Genomic DNA, 14,558 nt, shown 5'->3' with positions numbered 1-14,558 from the left:
GGGGTTGAATTGGAGCTGCAGCTGCTGGCTGGCCTACACCACAGCCACAGCAACACCAGATCCGAACTACATCTGCGACCTACACTGCAACCCTACACCACAACTCATGGCAACACTAGATCCTTAACCCACTGAGTGAGGCTGGGGATCAAACCCACATACTCACAGATACTAGTTGGATTCTTAACCTACGAACCACAATGGGTATTTGTCTTTATCTTTCTTTTTTTTTTTTGTCTTTTTACTTTTTTTTCTAGGGCCGCTTCTGCGGTATATGGAGATTCCCAGGCTAGGGGTCTAATCAGAGCCGTAGCCACTGGCCTATGCCAGAGCCACAACAACTCGGGATCCGAGCTGCATATGCAACCTACACCACAGCCACAGCAACACCAGATCCAAGCCACATCTTCGACATACACTGCAACCCTACACCACAACTCATGGCAACACTAGATCCTTAACCCACTGAGCAAGGCTAGGGATCAAACCCGCAACCTCATGGTTCCTAGTCGGATTCATTAACCACTGCACCACGATGGGAACTCCTGTCTTTATCTTTCTGACTTACTTCACTTAGTATGAGAATCTCTGGTTGCACTTGATATCATGTTTTGAGCCAGATTCCTCTCCTCATCCCTACCCCTAACACTTTGTGAGTATCTTGGCTATTCTTAGCTCTTTGCTCTTCCACATACATTTTTAAAATCAGCTTTTCAAGTTCCACAAGGAAACTCTGATGAGATTTTGATTGAAATTGCATTGAATATACAGACAAGTATGGGGAGAATTGATGTCTTTACTATATTGAGTCTTATCTATAAACATGAGCTCTTCATTTATTTAGGACTTCTTAATGTCATTTAAGATAAAGTTTCAAGGTGTTCTGTATAAAAACCCTATACATCCTTTGATATATTTATTCCTAGGTACCTGATACTTATTTTTTTTTTTTTTATTGTTGATGCTATGGAAGTGCTGCCTTGGAAAATTATATTTTCTAGCTTTTCTTTTCTTTTTTTTTGCTGGTATATAGAAATACAGTTGACTTGTTTATATTGTTTAAGTAGCCAGAAACCTACTAAACTCTCTTACTGTTGCTAAAATTTGTCAGTAAATACTTTGGGCTTTCTATGCAGATAATTATATCATCTGAAAATAACAATAGTTTTGTTTCTGCCTTTCTAATGCATATGCCTTTAATTATTGTTTTAGAGCACCAAACTTATAGTACAGTGTTGATTTTAGATGGTAATAATGGGGCATTATTCTTGATTTTAAGGGGAATGATTCTAATGTTTCCTTCTTAGTTTTTGATACGTACCTATTATCAGGTTAAGGAAGTCTTTTCTAGTCTAACTTGCTGTGAGTTTTTATCATGACGGGGTATTAAATTTTATCAGCTGCTTTTTTAGCCTCTATAAAGATAATTATATTTCTTCTTTAATCTGTTAATGTAGTGTTGTACTTATATAGACTTTCTTATATTAAGCCATTCTGGAATGCCTGTTTCTGGACTTGGCTTAATGCTATTTTGTTTAGTATTTTTGCATCTGTACTTATGAATGGGGTTGGCTTGAAGTTTTTCGTTCTTATACTTTGTCTAGGTTTGCTACCAAGGTTATTCTGGCTTTCTAGAATATGTTGGGAGTGTTTCCTCTTTTTATATTCTCTAAATGTTTGAATAAAATTGAAACGATCTTTCATTGAAAATTTGGAGAAGTTGCCTCTTTGATCATCAGTTTTCTTAGTAGGCAGATTTTTACAGTTTCAATTTATTTAGCACTTTTGGGTTTCTGCAGGTTTTCTAATTCATTTGAGTCAATTAGTACATTTTCTTGATTTTGCCTATTTTGTATACATTATTATTTATTATTTATTTATTTAGGCCACACCTGTGGCATATGGAAGTTCCTGGGCTGGGGATCAAATTCAGACCATAGCTGCAACCTATGCCACAGCTGTGGCAATGCCACTGGATCCTTAACCCAGTGTGCCAGGCCGCAGAGCAAACCCACGCACCAGCATCAATCTGAGCTGCCTCAGAGATAGCACTAGATCCCTAAGTCCCTGTGCCACAAGCAGGAACTCCCACATATTTAAATTAATGGATATAAAGTTCTTCAAAGGGTTCTTTCTAACCTCCATGGAATCCACAGTTATGTTCCTTTTTGTAATTTCTAATATTGTCTATTTGCCCCATCTCTCCTTTTCTTGTAGTTGTCTTAAAGGCTTCATAAATCCTCTCTAGTTCATAGATTACTGCCCTTTCTAAAAAAAAAGTTTTATTGAAGTATAGTTGATTTACAAGGTTGGGATAATTTTTGCTGTACAACAAAGTAACTTAGTCATACATATATAAATATCCATTCTTTTTTAGATTCTTTCCCACACAGATTATCACAGAATACTGGCTAGAGTTCTCTGTGCTATACAGCAGGTCCATATTGACCAATCATTCCATATACCTCAGTATGCATATGCCAATCCCAAATCCCCATTCCATCCCTCCCACCCCCCAAACTTGTCCCATTTGGTAACCCTAAGTTTTTAAAGTCTTTGAGTCTGTTTCTGTTCTGTAAATAAGTTCATTTGTATCCTTTTTAAAATATTCCATATGTAAGTGATATCATATGATTTTGTCTTTCACTAACTTCATTTAGTATGATAATTTCTAGGTCCATCCATGTTGTTGCTAATGGCATTATTTCATTCTTTTTTATTGCTGAGTAATATTCCATTGTGTGTGTGTGTCTGTGTGTGTGTGTGTATACCACATCTTCTTTATTCCTACCCTTAATTTTATCTTTTTACTTCTGCTTTCTTTTGGTTTAGACTATTGAGGTTTTTTTTTAACCTCTTAACTTAGGCACATAATTATTTTCAGCCTTTCTTCCTAACATAAATGTTTAAGGCTATAAATTTCCCTTGTAAGTACTGCATTAGCTCCATAGGTTTTGATAGGTTGTATTTTCATTATTTCACTTCTGAGTATTTAAATTTTTCTTCATGCTTTCTCCTTTACTTCTGAATAATTCAAAGTATTTTTACATTTCCAAATATATGGAGTTTTAAATTTATACTTTTGCAGTTGACTTTTACCTTAATTGTATTTTGATCATAGAACATAATCTGTTTGAAAATAAGGCCTTGCAGTTTCTTGAGACCTGCTTGAACACAACAACATTTGTAAATGCTCCATGTATACTTGAAAAAAAAAATATGTATTCTCCAGTTATTGGGTAAAAGTTGTATAGATGTCTGCTAGATCAGCTTGTTAATTGTGTTCTTTGGGTGGTCTACATCTTAATCTTTTGTCTGCATGACATATCAATAATTGAGAAATGTTGGAGTTCCCATTGTGGATCAGCAGTAACAAACCCACTTGATATCCATGAGGATGCAGGTTTGATCCCTGGCTTCACTCAGTGGGTTAGGATCTGGCATTGCCATGAGCTGTGATGTAGATCACAGATGAGGCTCAGATCCTGCATTGTGTGACTGTGGTGTAGGCCCGCAGCTGCAGCTCCGATTCAACCCCTAGCCTGGGAACTTCCATATGTTGCAGGTGTGGCCCTAAAGAAAAAAAGAAGTCTGTTAACATTGGTCTTTTCCCTCCCTGAAATTATATCAAATACATACACACACACATACACACACACACACTCACACACATCAAGTACATAGCAAGTTTTTAGGAGTGTTCCCTCTTCCTGATAAATTTAACCTTTGTCATTTAGTGACCATCTCCACTCCTAATAATGCTTTTGTCTTAAAAGATATTTTGTCTACACAAGTATAGTTGCTTCTTTTAGCAGTTTGCCTTATGTATCTTTTAATAGTCTTTTATTTTTGGCTTTTATGGTCCTTCTGCTTAGGTGGATCTCTCGTAAGTAGTATATGAATGGATTTTGTTTTTAAGCCAATATGGAAATGATTTGTTTTTAGCAGGAAAATATATGTTTTTAGTCCTTAGGCCTAAGTTAGGAAGTTTTTCCTTCAGAGAGGGTTTCCTTTTGCTTCTGCTGGTTTACTTTAGTCCCTTTGAGTTTCTTGGCTGATTGTCGGGTAATAGGCTCAGATCCCTCACCTTGCTGGTGGCTCAAGGCTCAGCGTTCCCGCTGAAGTGTGTTATTGACATCTGCCCTCAGGCCCATCCTGCCTATCCTTCCTTCTCAAGCCATTATTTGGGGTGGAGCCAGGGGTTGTTGTAGATCTCTTCTCTCTCTTATGAGATCAAGGATCCTTCAGAAATATTTCTTAGGCAGCATGTGGTTGTTCCATAATGGCAAGGTGTTCTGGAGCACCTGCTTAGCCATCATACCAGATGTGGAACTCTCATGTATTCTTGGTTTATTTTTTTCTGCAGTACTTATCAGTATCTGACATACTGCATGTTTGGTATTACTTCAGTAATAATATACTATATACTTGGTATTTATTACATTTCTTTTCCCTCTAGAATGTGAGCTCCACGAGGGCAAGGATTTTGCCTGTTTTTGTTTACTACTATATTTCTAGCATCTAAATCACTGCCAGATGCTCAATCAATATTTGAATGGATGACTGGGAACAGTAGAAAAGGTGATGCCAAAAAGCAATGCCAAGTCTTGAACTTTTACCTTGAAATGCTCTTATATGTTCCTCCATGACCATTATCACAAATTAGAGTCCCCTTACTTTTCCCTGGACTCTTGTAGCCCACTTCCAACTGGTCTGTTTACTGGGTGGTCCATCTGTCCTATCCAGTTCATCCTTCACAAGGCTACCAGAGTTTTCCCCTAAGTATGGATCTGATTATCTCACTGTCTTGTCTCAGTTTAGCCTACAGAATACATTGTTGTTTCTTTAGTGTGACATTTTATTCCCAACATAGTTCCTAGCATTATTTCTACACAGAGCATTCTATGCTCTAGTCATATGAAATTACTTGAAGGCTCTCCCAATACGCCATGTCTGTGGGGGAGGGGGGTTGTAACAATGCTCTTACGTTTTGGGTTCTCTGAGCCTGAAAAGTCATTCTTTTGTTTATGCTTATCAAAATCTTAGTCATTCTTGGAGCTCCCATTGTGGCGCAGTGGAAATGAATCCGACTAGGAACCATGAGGTTGCAGGTTCGATCTCTGGCCTCACTCAGTGCGTTAAGGATCCGGTGTTGCTGTGAGCTGTGGTGTAAGTCACAGACGTGGCTTGGATCTGGCATTGCTGTGGCTGTGGCGTAGGCCGGCGTCTACGGCTCCAATTAGATCCCTAGCCTGGGAACTTCCATATGCTGCGGGTGCGGCCTTAAAAAAGACAAAAAGACAAAATCTTAGTCTTAAATTCATCTAAAGTCATCTCCTTCCTAAAGATTATCCTAATATTCACTGAGACTCATCTTTTCCCAGCCGTTTATTTTGCTGTTTTGGTATTCTATTAAGCTATCTGTCTGTCTTTCCCTCCTAAATATTAAGTTCCTTGAAGTCAAGGGCTTCATGTTTTTCCTGAAAGTGTGTACAGTGGCTTAAGAATAATGGATCTTTGAAAAATAGTTGTCAAACTTGAATTTTAAAAGTTTGGTTTTTGTCTGATGCTATTTTCGTTTTTCTGCTATAGCAAACTGATCTTGTGTCCTTTCTTCAATTATCACACTCCAGTGACAATAACTTTCAAATCTAAATCTTCCTATTTCCACCCTCCTGGCTAGTGTGACTAGGGCCTTTCACATTACTCAAACTCAATGTGTCATTGCCTTCTCTTGTTGTTGTCCCTCCCAAATCAGTACCTCTCATAACTTCTCTATCAGAAGGGCACCATTCTTCCAGTCACATAAACTCAAGCCCTTAGTGAAATCTTTATCATCCTTTGTCTTAATCTTCTGCCTTCAACTAGTAGTCCTGTTAATTTCTGCTCTAAAATGTTATTCAGCTTGGAGTTCCCATCGTGGCTCAGTGGTTAACGAACCCGACTAGTAACCATGAGGTTTCGGGTTCGATCACTGGCCTTGCTCAATGGGTTAAGGATCCGGCGTTGCCGTGAGCTGTGGTGTAGGTTGCAGACATGGCTTGGATCCTGTGTTGCTGTGGCTGTGGTGCAGACCTGGCGGCTACAGCTCCAATTGGACTCCTGGTCTGGGAACCTTCATATGCTGTGGATGCGGCCCAAGAAAAAGATAAAAAGACAAAAAAAAAATGTTACTCAGCTCCATTAACTTCCTCTCCATTTCAGCTGAGAAGTCCTTAGATGAAGCCCTGAAGCCCTTATTACCTCACATCCCAGTTCTGGTACCTCCCCCTTTCCTATAATCTCACTGCCTGTAATATAAAGGTCAGATTGCTTCACCTGGCATTTAAGACTGCAGGGTCTAAGTTCACTGTACTCTCTCCAGCATGAGCCCTCTGCTTTCTGTCAAGTCAGTCTTACTCTCTGCTACGCTTACCTCATTCATAGCCCTTATGCTTCTGCTCTGCCACGCTAGCTTGGGTTCATTTTTCAGGATCTGGATAATGGCCATACCTGCTGCCCCCCATCTCCAGTAAACATTTCCCTTAACAATGGAAACTAGTTCATCACTTCCTCCTTTGAACTTTTTTTTTTTTTTAGTTATCGTTTTCATTGAAACTTAAAAAAGAGCTGGCAAATTGAAAGAGATCTTAAGAGTGATCTAGTTTAACCTCTAACCCAAGACCCCAGTCCTCTCCATAACTCATAATTAGCTTTCATTTCTAGTATTATACAAAGATTCTAACATTTCTACTTGTATAGTGAGCATCTGGAGGCTAGGAACTTGGTTTACTATGCTTTTATTTTTCCTCTTAATTCTGAGTATGGTTAGCGTGGTTTTTTGTCCCTAGAAGACACCACCAAGGATATACTCGTTGATTGAATAAATGAATCATGATTTTTTTTTCTGTAAAGAGTTTACAGAGGAGATTTACTTGGGCAAAAGCCTATTTCCACAGTTTCTCTGTTCCCAAATGTCTACAAATAAGGATGGCTTAAAAGATGGTGGATACATTTGCAGTCTACTCCTTTCTTCATATAGCTGTGTATTAGCCTTGGTTTTAATTTTCCTACATCTTTTAATTATATTTGGAATTTCTCACTTTTGCATGAACTATAGCTGAAAATGTGTATGCATTTTAATGGAGTCTGCTGAATGTTGATCATGTTTTCCTACTGTAGTTTAGAAATATTTAGCAAGGAATATACCATTTGATTCATCTAAATGAAGGTAATTATGTTGTAGTTTGAAATTTTATATAAAATTTTTCAACCACAAAAGCCCTTTGTTGTGGGTGGCAATAGGACAGCTTATAATTTATGCAGGTTTAAAAATTATTAGTACTCATTACTTCTGTGGGGTAAATAGAAATGATAGCTTTAATTCCTTTGTGATTATTTGTATGACATAATTTTGAAAATAAAATGTTTCTATAGCAAAGGTGTTTTTGGAAAGTTAGTGCTAACTTCAAGTATGTCAAATGCTTTAACTATGTAGAGGGTATTTGATATTCAATTATAGTTTTGATGAAAATCCAAAAGTGATATTTTCATAAGAACTTTTTTCCATTTTAGAGCATGTCAAAAGAATAAATATAGTAATTTGAATGCTCTATTTTTATTTCTAGAAACCAGCAAATATCCTAGTAATGGGAGAAGGTCCTGAGAGGGGGAGAGTCAAAATAGGTAGGTAATTATTTCTAAAATAATGTACTAAGAAACTGAAGTGCCTGCAAAGATGGTTTCCCTTTTTAATATTCTTAAGTAGTTAATTTTAAAATTACTTCCTCACAATATTTGTAGAAAAGATGTTGGGAAATGTAGAGAGCTTATAAAATCCCTCAGATTTATTCCCCAAATAAGTTTCTGTAATTCTAAGCTTAGGCAAGCAAAAAATTCTTTCCCACACAATACTCCAAGCATGTATTTAATGTTCTTACTGTCCTGCACAGTTACCCTAAAGATAAATCCCTAAATCTTACTTTTGTCTCAGCTTTACCAGATGTTGTTTCCCTGAATACATCCCTCCCACCCTGATCTGATACATATAGATCTTCACAGATTCCCCCTACCCTCTCCCCCTACCACATGCCCTGTGCCAGATACCAACATATCTTTTCCAAATGAATATATATATATGTTTCTAGACTCTCTTACTTGCTGGTCTTAGATTAAGCTACTGGCATGAGTCTTATTTCTGTATTTAAATTTTCTTTGCACCCTCGAAGATTCTAAAAGAAACTGGCATCCTTTATACCTATGTCTTATTTGGGGAGAAAATGAGCTATGAAATGCTTTATTCTAATTTCTTATAATAAAGCTTACATTTACTGAATGCTCATTTTAAAGAAAGACTTTAAAATAAATTTCGTTTCATCAACCTGCTTTCTTTGCTATTAGAATATATCATGCTGGAAACGATGCAAAATTGTGCTAATTTAACTTACTACAAATTCGTTCGGTCTTGCTTTGACCGAGCATGCCTTCCTTGCTGCTTGGTTTTCTATTTCTTCAGTTAGTTACCTAGCCCAGTTCCTAAAAAAAACTGTTCTAAACCGACTCTTCTTTCTTTGAACCTCTACTCTGAGCTTACTGGGATTCACTCATAAAAAAATTTTGTTGATGTTAATTAAGAACCAGGTGGCTAATTTCCTTCCTTTCCTCTTTCCTTCCTCCTCCCTCCCATCATCTTCCTAGACTCCTCAACTTGTTCCTGTTTCACTCTTACATTTTTACTTGTAGGCATTTACTGAGTACCTAGTTTTTGTTAGACACCCGTGAAAGGGAAATCAAGTATGGTCCTTGTTTGGGGGACAGTGAAATAGATACTTGCATATGTTATCATTTGTTTTGCACAACCACCCTCTATGGTAGTTACTGTAGATGAGGAAGGCTGGATTCAGAGAGATTGTGGTTTACTCAGCCTTTCAAAGGAAGGACTTGAGTTCCAAGTCTGGGATCTCTTTCCCATGGCTGCTGAGACATCAGAGCTATCTGGTGTGACCTCAGGGACCACTTTTCTTTTGTCAGCGCAGCTCTGCCTCTGAAACAGTCTCAGAGAAAGAATGACTCTTCCTGTCCAAGTCCTAGCTAGTGCCCTTCCTAGTCCGGCTGTAGTTAAACCCTTCATATTATAGTAGCTCCATTCCCCCCTTCTCAACTTTCTCTTCTTCACCTTCAGACACTCATAATCCCCATCCCAATTTTAACATAAATTTTCTCATATCCATTTTGTTTTCTTTACCATTTTTTTCAGTTTTGTTTTCCCTTTGTTCCTCTGCTTCTAAAATGTTTCTCATTGGTTTCACTCACCCTAATTTGTTATTATCTGATATCTAATCCCATCCCTTTATTGAAACCGTTCTTTAAAAGGACACCTATGATTTCTTTCTTACCAAATCTAGTCACCCGTGTTTCGTCACTGTTTTCTTTTACTGCCTTGTCATTTGTTCTTCTGACCAGTCTGGCCTTGTGACTTTTCCTTTGGCCTATTTGACATCGGCTAATTCTGTTTTTCTATCTACTGTTTTGGCTGTTACTTCTGTGTTTCATTCATTTTTGTCTCTTATTCCTATTAACCTTTTGTTTCAAGACACTTTAGGCACTGGCTTGAGACACAGCCTGCCTCTACAATTACTTCTTTAGGGAACTGACAAGTTGTGGCCTCAAAACCTTGGGTTCTACAAAAATGATTCTAAGATCTAGATCTTCAAATTCTATTCTCTACCATTAGCTGAAATGTTTATCTCTATTTGAATGCCCTGGAAGTCTATACTCCATTAATTCCAAACCAAATTCATCATCTTCTTATACTTTCCCACCCTTGTGCCAGTCATCACATTTATCCCAGTCACCAAACTTAATGTCTTCTCCTTACTCTTCCAAATAGATCTACTACTCCTCAACATAAATTCTGTTTTCTAGCAAGGCCAGTTAATTGCCTTGTTGTTAAGAGTTTTAGGATTGTAATTCTATCCAAAATCAGGGTTAAAATAAGCTATAATAAATAATAAAGGTTTAGTGAGCAATTATTCTAGTTGTTTATTTTTAAAATTTGTTTTAATAGCACATTTAAAAAAAAAAAAAGTCAGTCATGCTCCGACATCTATGCTTAACACTTTAGTACAGTTTTTTTTGTTTGTTTTTTTGTTTTTTGACTGAAAGGAAAAGCGCAGTTGAATGAAAAACACATTTCTCTTCCCTGTATGCCTTCCCCTTCCCAGCAACCTAAAGATTTCGAGGCCTTACCTAAAATGCTTACTGCTTTCTTTACTATTCACAGTGATTCATCCTTAGGGATCCAGCTCAAGTCCCACTTCTACAAATGTTTCTCAGACATTGTTCCTGATAAAACCATAAAGGAGACATAACCCCTGCCCTCAAGGGACTTGGAGTCTAGTAGAAACCAGTAGTTACTTTCCTTTTAGTTGCTACTGGTTTCTACTTAAAGTACTTAGGCTTTTTGTCCACGCCATGTGTTTTGTCATCTCACCTTCATGTCTGCTGTCAGCCTTAGGCATTGCCTTCCGCTGCTTTTCTATCATTTAAAACTATGGAATTAGCACTCACAGGTCGGGGTTTTACTATCCCTATCTGTTGAACTGAACAGTTGCACTCATTCCTAATTTTAGGAGAACAGCTGTTAGGAATGTTTAGGCTTGTTACCCTTTGTCAAAATTAGTAATTAGTAATTATTTGAAAAAAAATGGTTTGAAACTCTTTTAAAGTTCATACAATAGATGGGAATTGTTTTTAAGAATATTTATTGTTGCCTCTGGCCTTGATATAATTTTTCAGTGAATAGATGTGCTTGTAGAAAACTAAGAAGGTAGAGAATAAGGGGAGAAATACTGGTTTTAGCCTTTACTTGAAAATGGTATGCTTTTCAGCGGGTGGAAAGGGCATTCATATTACTTTGCTATCAACAACCATCAGCATCTATTAATACATAAAGCAGTGCTTTGAGGTAGGTGGGATATTGGTAGAATGGTTTTGAATATTTTTGTTTATTAGAGGGAAATTTGGTTAAGAAAGTGTAGGCATAAACATAGGCTCTAAAGAAAGAAAATCACTGGAAATTAAAAATGCAATATATATCATAGCATAATGGCTTTAGATTGAATGATTATAGTTGAAACTTTATGCATTGTATAGTATACTAGGGACCCTTACAATCAAAATATACTGTGTATATTATATATTTCAAAGTATACAAGTTTATCATTCTTGTGGTTTTTGCCTTTGTGACATGCAGTTATCATACATATAATCTGTTGGCTATCAGATCCATGGTTAAGAATGTAGCTGCTAGATTATAAATTTTTTTTACCAGCTATCCCTGTGACTTTGGGCAAGTCATTGTACTGCTTTGGGTCTTAGATTCTTTATCACAGAAGTGGGGGGAAAGCACTTATTAAACCAGCATCCTGGAGTTCCCATTGTGGCACAGCAGAAACAAATCCTACCAGTATCCATGAGGATGTGAATTCAATTCCTGGCCTCCCTCAGTTGGTCGGGGATCTGGCATTGCCATGAGCTGTGGTGTAGGCTGCAGACACGGCTCGGATCCCATGGTGCTGTGGCTGTGGTGTAGGCCGGGAGCTGCAGCTCCAATTAGACCCCTAGCCTGGGAACCTCCATATGCAGCAGGTGCGGCCCTAGAAAAGACAAAAAAAAAAAAAAAAACAGAGAGAGAGAATTAGTTTCTAGCACTTTATTACAGAAATAATCTTTTTTGCTACTTTCGTATATATCCAATATTTAAATAAGTTAGCTTTGGTATAGACCTTTGTTAAAGGCTGAATTATAGCAAATTCACTTATGTGTTGTATGTATGTTCTTGGAAACATGTATGTGATGTGTTGGTAACATTACAGCAACTGGCTCTCTGGGGCGGGGGGAAGCCCAATTTGTGGCATTTGCTGTTGTCCCCAATATAAATACTCCCCCCATAGCCAGTTTCAAGCCACCAACATGACGTTACAAAATGCTGTGTTGGGAAAACGGGTATAAAGTGGGTCCATAAGAGCCAACTCTAGCACACACAAAACTAAGACAGAGTCAGATTTTAGATGTATAGGCAAGCGGAAGTCATAATTAATTGTGGCAAGTTTTAGATTATTTTCAATTTTAAAAACATTTAAGAATGTTATTCTATCTCCGAAAGCCAGGAATCTGAAGTCAGATCTGGATTTTAATTCTGACTCTCTAATTGCTAGTTCTGTGACCTTGGACAAGACAGAATATCTCCAAGCCTCAGTTTCTTCATCAGTAAAATAGGCACAATAATAGTATCTACCTCAGAAGAGGAGATCTGGTCCCTGGTGCAGACCACTGGCTGAAAAGGGAGGAAAAGGAGTTCCTGTTGTGGTGCAGCAGAAATGAATCTGGCTAGGAACCATGAGGTTGTGGGTTCGATCCCCGGCCTTGCTCATGGGTTAAGGATCTGGCGTTGCTGTGAGTTGTGGTGTAAGTCGCAGATGTGGCTTGGATCCTATGTTGCTGTGGCTGTGGCCCTAAAAAGAAAAGGAAGGAAAAAAATTGCTTTATAAAGTTACTGGCTATGGTCATCAGCCTTGTATGGTTATAGCAGCATGCCAAACTGAGTTCTTATTAATTTATTTTATTTTTTAGCTGACATGGGTTTTGCCAGATTATTCAATTCTCCTCTAAAGCCACTAGCAGATTTGGATCCAGTAGTTGTGACTTTTTGGTATCGGGCTCCAGAACTTTTGCTTGGTGCAAGGCATTATACAAAGGCCATTGGTAAGTTAGTCCAGAACAGTTTAATTATAACTGGTAAGTATTGCATTATCATATCATTATCATATGATATGGCATTGTCATAAATGATAAATGGTATAATAATGTCTTAATAAAAACTGCTTTTTTTAGTTTACATTTATTTATTTTAAATGATTTTTATTTCTTCCATCATAGCTGGCTTACAGTGTTCTGTCAATTTTCTACCGTACAGCAAGGTGACCCAGTCATACATACATATGTGCATTCTTTTTCTCACATTATCATCCTCCATCATAAGTGACTAGATATAGTTCCCAGTGCTATACAGCAGGATCTCATTACATATCCATTCCAAAGGCAATAGTTTGCATCTATTAACCCCTAATTTCTGGTCCATACCACTCCCTTCCCCTCCCCCTTGGCAACTACAAGTCTCTTCTCCAAGTCCACGATTTTCTTTTCTGTGTATAGAAACCACTTTATATCTCTTTGTAAAAGTCTTGCTGTTGTCTGTATTCCCAGATTTTATATTCTGGTAGATTTTGATTTTTAACTGTATAGAAGAATGATTTAAAAATTTTTTTATTATAATTGATTTACAATGTTCTGTCAATTTCTGCTATACAGCAAAGTGACCTAGTTATACACATATATACATTCTTTTCCTCACATTATCCTCCATCATATTCCATCACAAGTGATTGGATATAGTTCCTTGTGTTATGCAGCAGGATCTCATTGCTTTTCCACTCTAAATGCAGTAGTTTGCGTTTAACCCCAGACTCTCAGTCCATCCCACTCCCTCCCTCTCCCCTTCTCCCTTCCCCTTGGCAACCACAAGTCTGTTCTCCATGTCCATGAGTTTCTTTCTTTTCTGTAGATAGGTTCATTTGTACCATATATTAGAGTCCAGATATAAATGATATCATATGGTATTTATTTTCTCTTTCTGACTTATTTAACTTAGTATGAGAGTCTCTAGTTCCATCCATGTTGCTGCAAATGGCATTATTTTGTTTATTTTTTATTGCTGAGTAGTATTCCATTGTGTATATATACCATATCTTCTTAATCCACTCATCTGTCCATGGACATTTAGGTTGTTTCCATGTCTTGGCTATTGTGAATAGTGCTACAGTGAACACAGGTATGCATGTATCTTTTTCTTTTTTGGGGGGAGACTGACTTTCTTTCTTTTTTTGGGGGGGCCATACCTGTGGCTTGTGGAAGTTCCCCAGCTAGGGGTCAAATTGGAGTTGCAGCTGCCGCCCTAGTCCACAGCAGTGCCATATCTGAGCCACGTCTGTGACCTATACCACAGCTCGCAGCAACACCAGATCCTTTAACCCACTGAGCAGGGCCATGGATTGAACCCTCATCCTCATGGATACTAGTCAGTTTCATACTGAGTCACAACAAGAACTCCGCATGTATCTTTCTCAATGAATATTTTGTCCAGATATATGCCCAGGAGTGGTACTGCTAGATCATATAGTAGTTCTATATTTAGTTTTCTGAGGTACCTCCACACTGTTTTCCATAGTGGTTGTACCAATTTACAATCCCACCAACAGTGTAGGAGGGTTCCCTTTTCTCCACACCTCTCCAGCATTTGTTATTCGCAGACTTACTCATGATGACCATTCTGACCTGTGTGAAGTGGTACCTTATTGTACTTTTGATTTGCATTTCTCTAATAATTAGTGATGTTGAGCATTTCTTCATGTGCCTGTTGGCCATCTGTATGTCTTCTTTGGAGAAATGTCTATTCAGGTCTTCTGTCCATCTTTTAATTGGGTTGTTTTGCTGTTGAGTTATATGAGTTATTTATGTAC

The 14,558-nt window shown here is 37.8% G+C and overlaps 1 protein-coding gene across 5 annotated transcripts in view; it reads left to right on the top strand.

Annotated features, from left to right (window-relative positions):
* Window positions 1-14,558, top strand: part of CDK19 (cyclin dependent kinase 19) — a 198,569-nt gene that overhangs the window by 156,257 nt on the left and 27,754 nt on the right. For 4 of the 5 annotated variants that reach the window (XM_047762731.1, XM_047762698.1, XM_047762725.1 and 1 more), the window contains 2 exons: window positions 7,608-7,665; window positions 12,613-12,744. In XM_047762731.1, coding sequence (XP_047618687.1) covers window positions 7,608-7,665; window positions 12,613-12,744 — 190 coding nt within the window. The remainder of the gene's footprint in view (window positions 1-7,607; window positions 7,666-12,612; window positions 12,745-14,558) is intronic. The other variant, XM_047762707.1, reaches the window with a different exon arrangement.

The sequence above is a fragment of the Phacochoerus africanus genome, chromosome 2, assembly GCF_016906955.1.
Source record: "Phacochoerus africanus isolate WHEZ1 chromosome 2, ROS_Pafr_v1, whole genome shotgun sequence".
NCBI classification, from domain to species: domain Eukaryota; kingdom Metazoa; phylum Chordata; class Mammalia; order Artiodactyla; family Suidae; genus Phacochoerus; species Phacochoerus africanus.
This window is presented reverse-complemented; position numbering and strand designations above follow the sequence as displayed.